The 14657-nt window shown below is 46.2% G+C and overlaps 1 protein-coding gene across 6 annotated transcripts in view; it reads left to right on the forward strand.

Moving 5' to 3' along the window:
- abr (ABR activator of RhoGEF and GTPase) overlaps positions 1-14657 on the forward strand; it is a 111523-nt gene that overhangs the window by 86626 nt on the left and 10240 nt on the right. The window contains exon 1 of one of the 6 annotated variants that reach the window (XM_084029782.1): positions 10676-11208. The exons of the other annotated variants lie outside the window; for them this stretch is intronic. Coding sequence (XP_083885908.1) covers positions 11023-11208 — 186 coding nt within the window. The 5' untranslated portion in view covers positions 10676-11022. Of the gene's footprint in view, positions 1-10675; positions 11209-14657 lie in introns of those variants that run through there. 6 annotated transcript variants of the gene reach the window in all.

The raw sequence follows: 14657 nt of genomic DNA on the forward strand, positions 1-14657 counted from the left end.
GGGAATTGATTTTCTCATCTAAATCTCAAGGAAGCGAATAAGCATATGTCCCATGAATGTCAGACTATTCCTCCTCCCTCTCTCCTCCACGCTCGTCCTTGGTTGACTTGTTGGAAAGCTCAACAGCGTCGCTCGTTAGTGTCTCCCTGCCTTCTTCTCTGTCACATTGCACATCTCTGTCACAACCATGTCTCTGACCACCAGATGTCTGTTTTAATCCCTCAAAAAGCCCAATGAGACCAGAATACTTGCTCGCTCTCTGCATCCCCGTTCCCTCTTGTTGTTGTTGGCAGCCTCCTGCCCCATATTAAGATAAATGTGCCTCAGCAACACGCTGCGTCCCAGCATGCAGAGAGGACCGGAGCCGTTCCTGCAGCAGTGAGATGTGACGGATATCCATCTGTAGCTGACGCTCGCTGGGGTTTGCTCTTGTCTCGGCCCCCCCGGGGAAGCCGGGGGAATCGGGTTTGACAGTTATGAACGAACGCTACTTTGTTAAAATGCTCTCCTCTGCGGTTTGTTTACACATGATGATTGTGCAGGAACCATGATGCTTTCCACATGGCCAAAGCTGCGATTGAGCAAGCGTTTGCCCCAGTGTGGTTCTGCGCCTCATTATGCCGGACGGGTGATCTGCAGTGGGGCCTGTTTGAGGTTTGGTTTCTTCTAGGAACCGGGGGTCTGGTGGGGAGGACAGTGGGGCAGTGGTCGGCACCAGCAATTACAGTTATTGGCAGTGCGTTTTCTTATTTTATCCTGTATTGTTGCTATACTCAGAAGTATGTCATATTATCTCAAGTAAACATCGTTTTAGCACGGTTGATCTTTGTAGAAATTGGAAGGTCAGGGTCAGCTGTGGGGCTGAAAATACCTAGATGTGATTATTTTGACTGAATACTGCTACATCCTGTCTTCTGTGTAGCGTTTCACCCTAAACCTTTTCCCCAGAAGCGTTGTAAGAACCCGGCGGTGTAGTGTGTCGGAGGGATTACTGACATCCTGGTTTTTCCTTCTTCGAAACATCCATGAACCCATGACGGTATTTTATATCAACAGAAGTGGCTCAGATCTAATGATGTTTAGACAAAAAAACAACAAATGGTTTGACCATCATGCTCAGAAGCATCATTGTCCGTCTTTATTTTCCAGTCACGTTTCCATTTTATTGCTCATTGACGTCGCTGCTGAAAATTCCAATAATTTTTGAAAGATGAGTCTCACCTCTGCTGTCTGCCGGGAGCTATGAGTTTGTATGTGTCGTGTTCTCATCACTAGGGTGCTCCGTGTCCTTGAGCCCCACAGTCTTTGCTGAAATACCTATATATATCCGTGTGTGAATGCCTCAGTACGCTGTCAGCTCTGCACGCTCCGTCTGGCCCCTAAATCCCCCAGTAACACTCACACTCGGGAAGGACGAGGCTCCTGCTAGTTGCAAATTAGTAAAGAGGAACGTGTGTGCGATTCCACGAGGTGTTTTGATGGAAATGAGAGTTTAGGCCATTTGGTTCGTGTTTAGCTCGTGTTTCCTCCGCACCATATGCAGATGAAACAGTAGCTGACTCTTAATCAGTAGCTTGAGGTACTGCAGCTGTTATTTTGGGGTTTCTGGATTCGGTTTTTGCATGTTAGAGTGTTGCAGAGGCATCTGCTCGGGTCCTGTCGTGATCCAACAGCGTTCACGGGTGAGTCGGGAGAGAAAGCCCCCGGCCAGATAAGCACATAGTGAATTCACCCGCCAGACAGAGGAATGAGTGGACAAGAAAACTGCTGGCTGAGGGAAACATCTTCATTCCCAGTTCTTCACAGACTTTTAGAGAGATTTAAAGTCAATGTCCCGAAAATAGTGCTTTTAGTCTGTTGCTTTATTTAGACTGTGACCTTTCACTCTACTTTAAGCATGAGCTGATGTACAGTGGCTGAGATATGGTTTGTGAATTTATATCTAAACAGCCTCAGACGCAAATAAAAGGCAACATCCAGTTAATCGGTGACAGCTGAGAGGTTTATAGAGTGTTAGTTGATGGTTTTCCTCCCTGAAGGCAATTAAATTTGAATGATTACTTGTTAAATACTGAGATGAACTCGTTTAAAAAACACTTTACATATAAATACTTTTTGGATTTTGGCTGTTTAATGTGTCCTTTCTCATATGGGGCTTGGCTCACTATTTTCAGGTCAGGTCTTCTTCCCGTCTTCCATATCCTGTCACCTCCACTCATCAGGCTGTTACAAGGCCTCTCTATGTTAATGTTAAAACTTCTGATTGTGACCTCTGCTCATGTACTGAATGTGTGCTCTGCAAACCCCCAGCGACCTTCAGCGGATCCAGTTTTCATAGCTTCCATTATGACAATAGGCTTTGAGTTTGTGTGGCGTCTATGACTTCCCATGACATTGTGCTGTTCGTATGGCAGGACCATGAGCAGCGCCAGGCGGTTTGATCCTGCTTTATGACTTCCTGTCCCAGGGCGACGGCGTGGAGGAGGCGAGGCTGCCCATTTCCCGTTCGGTCTGTGCCGCCCACATGAACTCTGCTGGAGTGCTAATCGCACATGCCCTTATCTAATTCGTTTTGGTTGTTATCAGTAAATATCGGAAACCCCTCCCAAACCGAGGCTTTATTAAATCAGGTTTTGTGGTGTCAGTGTTCCTCTGGCTGCCATCACAGATGACGATGCCACTATTTTCCTGTTCTGCTTCACAAATGTGCAGCTAACAGCTGGCCTCCCTGGCAGGTGTTTACCTTCACTAATGTAACCAAACACTCCTCACTTGGCAGATATACGTCCTCTGTAATGAGTTGAAATGATGTAAACATTTAAGGATAATGGCTACGAGGTGGATTCTGTGTTATTGTTTAACCCTTTCCCAGCCGTAATAACAAACCCCTTTTTTTCCCCCCGGCTTCACGGATTCTGAACCGGGACCTCAGTGTTGCCACCGACACTGAGACTAATGATGTAATTGTTTTCGTGTGGAGGAAATGTCTCTATAGTCCCTCCAGACTGCCTGCGAGGATGTTTTGAACTTGTCAGCTGTGTAAAGGATGAGGTCATTGCCAGTGCGGTTAGTGTTTACGGCTCCACCAGCTCTGGAGGCCTCAGGCGACATGTCAGACACCAACGCATTTCACTGTGAGCGGACTGTTAAACATCTATGGGGAGGAACAGATTAAGTGTGTCGCTTGGCCCTTGACGTTTTAAACAAAAGAGACACAAACCGATCACAATGATTGTTCTTCACATGTGTGCTTATGTTGGAAAAACTTTAAAGTAGCCACTTTAAAACCCCAACCAGTGAAATGTACCGGTTTGAGTAACCCTGCAGAGAAACACTGTTCTCTCCGAGTGTTTCTCTGATGACGAGTGCTCTCCGTGCTTCGCTTCAAGCAGCCTGTTGCATAACCAGTCGTGCTGATTTCATCCCAGCAGTGTTTTGTTTTTTTAAAACGTCCCCGGCAGAATGATAAAATGTGTTGATCCGGCGGGGGTGTTGTACCTGTTCCCTGTGCTGGTCCTGCTTCAAAGAGCTGAGTGGGTGTTGATGAGGGAGGGCACCTCAGAAGTCTGTTTCACAAACTGTCTGAATTATGTAATGTGTGTTGGATGATAGCCGGGAGAGAGATGTGTACTGTGTGTGTGTGGGGGAGTTGTTTGGGTTGATGGCATCTCTGCCTACTTGTATCTCCTCCTCTCCTGCCAGGGATGAAGGACGCAGGTCATCACTGACTGACGGCTGCTTGGTATCAATCATTTAGTGAAAAAAACACTCTTGTTTGGTCTATAAGCCTTATCTGTGAATTGGAAGCAGAAAGATGGAGGATTAAAGTGGGAGAAAGACAAGGAGAGTGAGATACATCAGAGAGAACGGCTGCAGCTGCTCCTGAAGCCTGAGGTGCTTAACTGTGCTGCCGATTGGTCGTCATAACAACCCAATCATCAGGAGCAGAAGCAGGTCTCCATTGATAAAGTAATTGATTTTCCACTTTCAAGTTGATGGCTTCCTCACCTGCTAATGAGGTTTGACTGCTTGTGTTTTTTTACTCGATATCTTATGGGTGAAAATAAGGGGGCGGGGCCTGTGAAGAAGAGGATGCTGCTGTGAATTAGTTAAGAGAACATCTTCCCCGTTTTGATGGATTTCTTTCATGTCCCTCATTAAGGCGTGGTCTCTGTCGACTGTTGAGAGAATACTCCACCTCGGTCACATTCAATGCTCTAAATAATTATACAAGTTCATTGTTTTCTTTTTTCATAACTGCTCTGTTCAAAGGAATAATTTGACATTTTTTTTGGGCAACTTTCTTGCCGGGAGTTTGATTGATGCCACTTTCATGTTTGACTTTCATTTACATTTTCTTAACAGAGATGTTGTTCTCTGTCTCCTGTCCAGGAACTACGGAGTTAAATTAGCTTAGAGCTCAATCTGATACGGCTAAGAAGAAGCTGTGCGTTGGTCCTGTCAAATCAAATAAATAAAGGTATCTGCACTGACTGCAGACTGCTACAGACAGTTAGCTTAGCATATGGGTCAATGGGGGGGTGGGGGGCAGTTCCTCCTGGGTGCTACTGAGCCTTCCTGTGAGGCCCAAATCTCTGACATCCGGCCATACATAATGGATATAGGTCCTGTTTTGCAGGTCTACTAGTTGAAGTGATTTAATGGGGGAGATATGTGCTGGATTATTTTACGACAGCTTAAATTCTCGGATGCTCTTCATCGTGATCTTAGTAAAAATGTCAACATCATGATCACACTGTCAAAAACTGTGGAGGCTGCAAGTTTAAATTGAGTTCACTTCTGTAAAACATTTTAGACAGTTGACACTTAATACTTTTTCCTCAGGCCTTTTTTTCTGTAACCTCCAGTTGAGTAACGCTTTCTTATCTCACCTCTTGTCATCTGCGATGATTACCTCTTCCTCTCTCTCCCTCCCCCCCCTCATGTAGTATTCAAGGTGACTGCGTCCAGTCAGCCGTGGGTTTACACTTTGAGAGTGAATTATTCAAGCAGGTCGGCAGCAGCGCTGTCCTCTGAGAATGCACTCTCTTCTTCACTGGAAATGGGTCACGCTGTTCAGATGTAACACAGCCATGTCCCAGTCAGGGTGATGGAATCACATCCCCTGTTGTTGTCGAGACAGAGAACATTGTGTCGACCCGAGACTTCCTTCTTAACTTTGCCCTATTTACACAGATTAAACCGATGACAGGTATGACTGCACCTGAAAACCTCCATTTAACAAATCAATAGCAAAATACAGCAACGCAGGAGCTTTATCCAGATAAACCTGGACACCGCAGTGATGACTAAACCTGCTGTGGGAAGATTTCTTCTTCATTGCAGCTGAGGCATAAAAGTTGACACAGATGGGTTATGGGGCTTTATGAGTAATGAAATCTAAACTTCCAAGAAGTCATTTTGCACTGCCACTTCGGGTGTTAAAAAATGCAAATTTGCCTTGAGCAGCTTTCACTTTATTTTGAGTCGTGGGTGTTTTTTTTATCAAGCCTTTTTTTTTTTTTTTGCTGTGCTCAGATTGTATGCCATGGATGAGTGGATCAGTTCTAATTAAAGAAAGTTGACTTTGTTGTTTAGCTGTAATTACCTCCACCCGTTTTAATCTTGTTGGTCCGCGTGCAGAGCGCCGGCATGTGTTGATCCTCGGTGACTTCAATGATAATCATCAAGTCATAATGAAGACTTATGACAATGCAAATAAATCAAGAGGGGGGGCTCATGAACATAACAATTAACAATCACAACTAATCAGGTGGAAGTGCATCAATCACAACATGGGGGGTTACTGAGTGACCTCATTGTTTGAATGGAGGTTTGTTGTGCAGAACCTGCAGCGTTGCTGCTTCACCATTTGCTTTTGCATCACTTCTCTACCTCAGTTTGTGCTTTGTTTCCTCTCGCTTGCTTTTTCCTCTCCCCTGCTCTCTCTGTCCTCACCTGCATCTACATGTACTGAGTGGACACACACACACACACATACACAGACTCTTCTCACCACGACCACACCCAAATATAAAATCTAAAACTTCCTGCTGATGAAACCTCCTCCTGGCTCCTCTTTTCCTTCCTCCTCGCTCTCCATCAGCCACTTTTGTTCCAAAGTGCTTAATAAGTGATGGAGCGGTTAATCTGAGGAAGACGGCCCCCAACGGCTCAGATGAAAGGGAAGCAGGAATAATCTGTAGAGCACCCGAGGCTGTGATTTCCCACCCTGCCAAACCCTCTCCCGCCTCTGCACTCCAGTTTTAGCACTCCCACTGTACCCTGAAGGACCCTCCCTCGAAAGCCTCACTCTCTCACACACACACACACACACACACACCTCCGTTTTTACCCTATTTTCCCTTCCTCTTCCCTAAACTCCAGTGAAGGCAGCAGGGCAGATCAAAGAGGTGTGGTGGTTCATCCAGCAAACATCTTTATAGAGACCATTCGAACCAAATCAGATTGAATTATCTGCTCAAAAAGCCCAGCATGTGGCTTTTCGATGTCACCTTGGCCTGTCATGTCAGCCAATCACAGACGTCAGAGGGAAACGCATGATGAAAACACAGCACGTTGTCCTTTTGTGATGAGTGAGTCAAATCCGCCTGCAGCCACTTCCCCTTTCTTTTTGATTTCCATCACGTTTTGATCCAGTTAGAACGCGATGTGAACACACACACACACACAAACACACACACACACACGGTTTCAGAGTCGGGTTGTGTAGTTGGGCCTGCAGTTCAAAACCTGTTAATCCTATCCACTCTTTGGAGTTTAAAGCACTTTCTGCCAGCTGTGTAAATAATCTGTATTAAAGGGAATCACTTTCAGGGAGTTGGAGAATATCATTTCTCTGTGACTTTGCTGGAGCCAGGAGTCGATTACCTTAGCTTAGTTTAAAGAGTAGAGCGAGGTCAAACTGCTAGCCTGGTCTCTGCAGGTCCTGCCTGACTCTCCTTAGGTCAGGACACAGAAAGACCCCCTCTGGGAGCTGGACTTGAGCCCAGGACCTGCTCGCTGTGAGGAGAGCCGCCGCACAGCTTCCTATTTGAAAATCTGGAGTTGCAGTTCACAAGATCTTGTTAATGTCAAATATTAACTCAGGGTGGAATTTCTGGCTCATGACATAAAAACAATAATGCGGACTGCTTGGCGTCACACATGAGCTTTGTTTCGTACAAAGGGAGAGAACAGTGAACTACGAAACGTTCCCAGGCAGATGTTTACAGCAGCTGCACACTGCTCCCAGGATGTCCACTGTCCAGACACCGGGGCCTGTCACATGACTAACGCACTGAAGCACCAGACTGACTGCAGTGTCGGGACCACCTCATGCACATTATCCCTGCATGGATTCAGAGCTGCTCCATATTCATGTCAGAGCGCCGCGGCCGCTAGGTCGATCATTAATTCATCCCCGGCTCTTGGAAGGTCTCCGTGATTGGCAGAGCGGTGCTGAAGCCTGCAGGAGGCCGGAGAATCGCAGAATCAACAGAAAGCCGGCGTTAGGGAGCAGCCTGGATGGAGTTTGGAGAGAAAACCAGGACCTAGTTCAACACTCCCTTCCCCCCTCCGGTCTGGTCATATGGAGCGGCTTTACGAGGGGCTGTGCCACCCAGCACATCTATAATTAAGAGCCAGGACTGGTCCTGATGTCAGAGCATAGGCACTCAGGCCTGAGCCCTTTGCTATCTCCCCTTTTTAATGTTTTAATGTTATCTTAAATGAAAATCAGCTCCATTTTTAAAAGTCCATTATTCTGACACCATGCAGATTAAATTCCTTGAAACATTGCCCTTTAAAAGACTTCTTGAAAGACGAGCTAAGAGTCACACAGTCAGGTGATCTCTGAAGCCATGCTAACACCACAGAGTTACCGTTCAGCACCAAAAAAAACCCACATCTCAAGGATTACCAGTTTTACTAATTACTCCTTTCTTTCATGTAGTCTCCCATTCCCACAAGAACTCTTAATCTTATCTCCCCGGTGGACTTTCTCCTCCTCCCCTACTTGCATCTTTCCTTTCCTTCTTTTTTTCCTTCATCATTCCCATGTCTGCCGAGCTCACGGCCCCACACAGTTCATCCTCTCATACGGTTAATTTATCTCTACAGTACATTTTGATCTATGCGAGAGCCTTTTAGGAAAATAAGGGCACATTATTCCACTCTTCTTACGCACAGCAAAACCCATCCATGAGAATTTGCATCTGATGAGATGTAGACAAACATTATCCTTACACATCGCTATCCTGCTATTATTTCTGCATTAATGTCACATTCGGAGCAGATTAGGGTTTTTAGCAAACTGCTGGATCTGTTTTCAATGCGTGTGGTGTTGGTGCGAGCCCACAGTGTTCTGGGTTAACATACAGTATACAGTATGTAGGCATGTTTTTAATGCTGTAAATAGTGCATGAGCCGACACCAGACGGCGTGGAGCACGGGATGTATGAATGCACAGCTCTTCCGGCCGGAGGAGCGCGTTCACTCCAGGATTTCTGATGTGATGTGTTGTGAAGTGATGGACTCCGGTTGACCCGCTGGTATAAACCCAGAATGCTGCTGTCTTTCTAAAGAGGAGCTGGGACTGTAAATGGTGCGTTTTACCTGGTTGACCATAATACAAAATCAATGTTGCAATTGTGTGTGTAAATATATTGAAAAGAAGTGGTGGAAGAGTGTGCATGAGGGAACAATGAGAGAGAAGACTCCTTGAACGTGAGGAAAAGCTTGTTTGCAGGCGGCGGTTTGTTGGGGGGGTTTACGTTGCTGTCAGTGCTTTTTGACGTTCGCTCTCTCTTGACAGATAAAAGGGAAGCCAACAGCCAAAAAATATTCATGTGCATGTGTGGAGCGATGTTAAAAGAGAAGAGTGCTGTGATGAGAAATGTAGCATCCAGTGTTTTTTGGAAGCTCATACTAGGTCAAAGTCATGGTCGGGATGTATCTGCCTCGGCTGCTTTGATTTTACCACTTCTTTTTACAATGCGTCCCCTGACTGGAGGACTAAATGCTGGAGTCTCCCTTTAAGACGATGGAGCGTTCACATGTCACATCATGAGCTCTCGTTGATGAAGATTTGCACACTGTGGCACATATACTCACTTATAGAGTCAAAATAAACCCATCTCTTTCTTTGTTCCCCTTCTCTCTCATCTTAGCCAAAAATATCTTCTGTCTCCCTGTGTGTTTTATTTCTCCTCCTTTTCTCCTCCCATTTCGAAAACATGGTTTTCCCAGACATTCTTTCCCAGATGTGACGCATGCAGTGTGTACGTCTCATAGTTACGAACTGTGGGAGTTAAAAATACTCTGTGGCGAGGGTTGGCTGAGGTCCCTTCCATAATAACCCCTCCTCCTCCCACGTCGTCGGTCACAGAGTCAGCAGACATACAGGCCGTCCTGCTCACCCTCTGTGTGATCTTCACCACAGAAGTGGGTGACATCTTCTTTCACCATGGTAACCATCACGCCGTCTAGTGCTTTCTGAAGTGCCTCATGATGACACTGACTCGGTCTGGTTTGTTGAATATATCACACTTTTTCTGTTAGGAACTGGACAATGATTAAATGTTCATACGGAATATCAATAATCCATAACTTTAGTCGTGTTGTTGATTTAATCAATAGTTGAGGTTGACCGTTTTTCAGGAAAAACAGCACATATTTACGCGTCCCGTGCTAGTAAACACAGCTGTGTCCCAGCGCTCCAGTGGACGGAGGAAGTTGTGTAACAGGCTCCTTATCTGAATCCCTTGAGTCACCGTACAATCAGCCGGCATCGGTCTCGCTACCAGCAGACAGGACTCTGAATCACAGCCCAGCAGTGGCACCGGTCTGCGGGTTTTAAAAGGCTGCCTCGTGTCTGTAACCTTTCCCCATTTTTCCCCACGTTTCCCCCTCTAATTCAAATGTGACGGGACGCGGCGGGCGGAGACAGTGTTTGACAGGCGTGCACAGACTCCCCAGCTCCTATCGATCCATACAGAGGAATCCCACTTTTAAGAGGCCGTCCTGTTGAATAAAGATGCTGATGTCTGTCAGGATGTGCGAGCGAGGGTGCATGTGGAAATCAGAGAGCTGTAAGAGCGTGGTGAGGAGACATCTGCACAGAAAGCCGCAGTAACAGGCACTCAGACGGAGAGGAGGACGAGGGAAGATGGGGCTGCTGTCATCTTTGGAGAGGAAATGACAATGTAGAAGCCTTTAAAGATTTCTACTAAGATGATGTTTTCCACTTTTTCAGACACAGATCTTGAGCATTCATCACTGTGAAGTTTCACACCTTCTCTGCCTCATTCTTTTCATTACGTACTTCTATTTACTCACTTCCTGACTGGGCTGACCAGCTCTGGGAAAGGTTGACGAGGGGTCAAAGTAGTGGACAAAACACAGTGCAGCATTTAGCAGTCCCTCCCTCCCTCCCCTCTTCCACTCTCCCTCCTTCTCCTGTGCTTTTCATTTCTCATTGAATGTTTATTGCTCCCTCCTCCCCCCTTTTTTGGAGGTGTGTCCATCAACATCTGGAGAAGCAGGGCTGCTCAGTGATAACGGGAGCTCATTTACTCCCCCTCTCTCTCTCTCTCTCTCTCCCTCTCTCTCTCCCCCCTCCTCTCTCTCTGCCTCTGCCTCGCTCTAGCGCTCTGAGTCTGTGTTTGCCGTTGTGGAAGTCAGATAGCACGGCGAGGAGATGTTGGCGGTGACTGTGGAATGAGCTCACAGAGGAATTATTGTCAAGCTTATCAAGGAGACCATGGCAGCATCTCGTTCTCCTCCTCCTTTCATCACTCTTTCCTTGTTTGAAGTGAATATCTGACTCAGTATCAGCTGTGGGAGACTTTTTCTTCTTCTTTTTTTTTTTATCGGCTTGTGAATCCGCGGCACTGTTCTACAGCACCTGGTCCGGTGATCAGTGAGAGGCTACGTGGGGATCCATCCTCCCCTCTGCTTGTCGTCAGCGGCATCCTCCCTCCACCTGCGTTCGGGTGGACGAGGCATTCGAAAGGCTTTGGGATGACGGAGATTCTGGTGTCGGATGTAAACTTGAACTCGGTGTGTGAGCGTCTGGAGCAGCACTGCTGCGTGGACCAGAACCAGCACAATCTGTCGAGCCAGCCGCAGACCCCTGTGCTCAAGAGGCACACCAACACCGGGGCCAAGCTGTGGGGCCGAGTCCGCAGCAAGCTGCTCAGACAAAAGGTCTCTCGCTGACATTTGCATGCACGCACACACACACACACACACATGTCACATCCACACACAAGCTGTGTTTCCTCTCTTATCGTTTGTTCTTTTTATCACGGTGTCACCTCCATCTGTTCTCTCTGGTTTCTGTTCATTGTTTCCTCTCCGTGTGCGTGCGCTCGCTCCCCGGGTGTCTTTCTTTCAGTGCAGAGTTGACTATTGTTCTTATCTGATGGCTCTATTGGCTGCAGGAGAGGCAGTGATGCGGTGGCTAATTAAAAGGTGACTAAACTGTGACCTGCCATAACACTTGCCAGAGTAAACGCACACGTAATTTATTTATTACAAAAGGCTTCATTTCTTCCCCTCAGTATGATCTTATTGTTAAATATCTGACCCAGTACACCTGGATACTGGACAGTACAATCAAATCCCACTCACTTTAAAACTGTTCACTTTGTCCTCCTTAGTTGTTTCATTCTGACATGTCACTCTTCATATAGGGCTGTTGGTGATGAGTACATGGTATTTGCAACTAAACTGTATTGTTTACGAGGTGTTTCAGTATCAGTTTGGCTCCCCCTCTTGGTCATTTCAGGTATTGTCCTCCTGAGTAACTGATCTGATGCACCTCTGGCATTTCGAGCACAGCTGCCACTAATTATCTGTCACATTATCCCAAATAACCTCTGAAACATGAGTCTGGTTTATCTGCATCAGAGTTCTTATATAATATAATTATCATTGCAAGGGTAACGATTGATTTAACTATGGGATAAACAATAAACAGTTTCTCCACAGTGCTCTGTGACTCGTACACTCTCGTTGGTTTATGGTGTTTGTATGAATTTGTAAACATGATCTTGGTTTTGATCACTCAGCAGTTGGTTGGTTAAAATAGTGCAAAGTGAAGTTTGTTGTTAGAGGATTGAGGTTCATTCATAAAGGGTGATTGTTGTCTGTTTAAAGCAATCAGGTTGGACTGAATGACCCTTGTGTTGAGGGATCTGTTACCCAAAAATGGGTGCGTGCACACACACACACACACACACACACACACACACACACACACACCGGTCTGTGTGTGGCACAGTTTAAATGCAGGTTCTGGGTTGTGACTCCTGTAGAAGCAGGAAAAAGGCTCCTTTTGTGTTGCTGTTGTTGCTCCAGATGCTTATTTGATGGTGAAAGAAGTGTGTTCTGGTTCTTTCCAAAGTTCTGCACACGCAGCTAAAACTATCACTCTTTTTTTTTATTTCATTGTGTTCGGACGTGTTTATTCAGCAGTTCTTCTCCTCCTCTTCCTCACGGGTGCATCGCCAGCACTTTACGCTGTAATTTGTGTGCATAATAAACCGGTTCAGCACAAAGAATCTAAGTTGAGACTTGGCTTGACCTTTGCTTCGGTGCTTTCCATTATGCGACGGGAAGGCTGACCACTGGCTATACTGAGCGGGATGAAACAGAGATTACATGCTAAGCCCAGACTTTACTGCATCGACCCTCAGGTCTTGTATTGATTCATTCTTCTCCTCTGTATGCCGTCTTCATGTCTTGGGGTTTCACTGCTGTCCAGATCTGTCAACTTTGCCGTGACTTGCTTGTGCTCCCTCCCCCCACCTCTCACCCCACGCAGAAATCTCCCTTCACCAAACTACTCTATGAAGTCCCATTCATCATTCCTTTTCAATGAGGCTTTGAATGGTAGGTTTTATGTGCAACACTAGTGTTGCAGTTTTTCTGCGCTCGCTGGCCTTTTGATCCTATCAGCCCTTCTACAATTCTGCCTTTCTTTCTCCCCCCCGTCCCGCATTTCTGCCTCTCCATTGTACAGAACTCTGTTTGATGGAGGGTGAGCGGTGATACTGTAAATCCTCATCAGATACAGTAATTTGACAGGCTGCCTGCAGGCTTTTAAAACAATCTGAAAACGTCAAAATCTGGAGTCTAAATGGGTTTATATTCAGACAGGAGAGGGTTATTGCAGTGTTTTTTATTACATACACATTAAAATGGTGCAAAGCAGTTCTTTGGCTCATAATCACAGGGGAACCATTTTTGGTGCTGTATAGAACCCGTCTTTCAAAGTGCTATACAGCACCTTTGTCAAATGGTTCCATACGGCACCATTCAAGGTGGTTCTCCACCTGAGTGTTTAGTTTACTGAGGAAAGAACCAGTAGAGAACCTCTACTGGTTCTTTGAAAGGTTCTTTGTGTGCAGCGTTGCTAGACAGTGGTCTTTGGCATGGATTGAGGTGCTGAGGAACCAAACTTTTGTGTGTGTGTGTATCAGCAAGACACATTGTTTTGCTGGTTTTATTTTTGCTTTTTTTAAGGTGCAAGATCTACTTTGAAATTTATCGTTAAATTGTCTTCAAAATATATTTAAAAAAACATTAACATGCTCATTGTGAGGAAGAGCGACTCAATAATCATTGAAGGGGGCAGGGAAAGCAGACTTCAGGGCATATTGCTTTTTCTGTTGGTGTTTATTGTTTAATTTTCAGGGTCTAGAGAGGAATGTGGCTGTACGAGGATGCGGGACGACACCGGGGAATCATCCCCTTCTCCTTCAGCCTAAAGCGACACCTAATTAAGACACGGTGCGATGAGACGGGAGGCTGGCTGGGAACTCTAATTAGACTGCAAGCAGACATAATGTATTATGTGTCCCAGAAAAAGAACAAATGATGATTAAGCCGTTGCTCGGTTGCAGCCTGGGCTCTTTGCTGTGCGTTTAGCGTCACGTTGTTTCGGCTGATGACCTGTTTGCCAGCCAGGTCTGGTTTTATTTTTATTTTCTTTGTGGAGTTGCAGCCAGCTTAGTGGGGAGAACAATGGGGCTGTCACGCCGGCTTAGCCGCGGAAAGGAATCAGATCCAACCATTATCATCCACCCTCCGCCTCACTCATCCCACCTCTCTCCTCTCTGCATTTCAGCCCACATAGGAAATCATGCTCTTCCATTTGAGTTTGTTGATTAGTGCAGATGAAATATTCGCGTTTCATCCTGCCTGCGTGCCTAAAATGCCAGCCAGGCCCCTAATGGCCTTTTATATAGGCCACATAAATCTCCGTCTGTCCCCACCGGCAGGCATAGCCTTTATTGGCCCCGATCCACCCCCCCTCCGGCAGGACCTGTGATTGGTTAATGAGCTCCAGGAGGGGAGCGGCAGGTCAGTAAAGCATTGTCAAGTTGATACCCACAATGACCCCCTCGTGGCTGAGTCCATCCTCCAGGTTTCTGGCCATATGCAGGGTGGCTCTAATCTCAGCAGGGTGACAACGAGGCATTAATCATCGAATTATGTGCTAAGAGTTTGGAGACGCGGGCCTCTGCTATGTTCATCACATGCTTATTCAAACAGAGGGCTGGCCTGAGATAATGACAGGAACGTTGACATTCAGTAGATGCTGGTTTTCTGGAAGTTTTCTCCTCAGCTAAAATTACCAAACCAGGAAG

This window comes from Eutrigla gurnardus (genome assembly GCF_963514095.1).
Source record: "Eutrigla gurnardus genome assembly, chromosome: 15".
NCBI classification, from domain to species: Eukaryota; Metazoa; Chordata; class Actinopteri; order Perciformes; family Triglidae; genus Eutrigla; species Eutrigla gurnardus.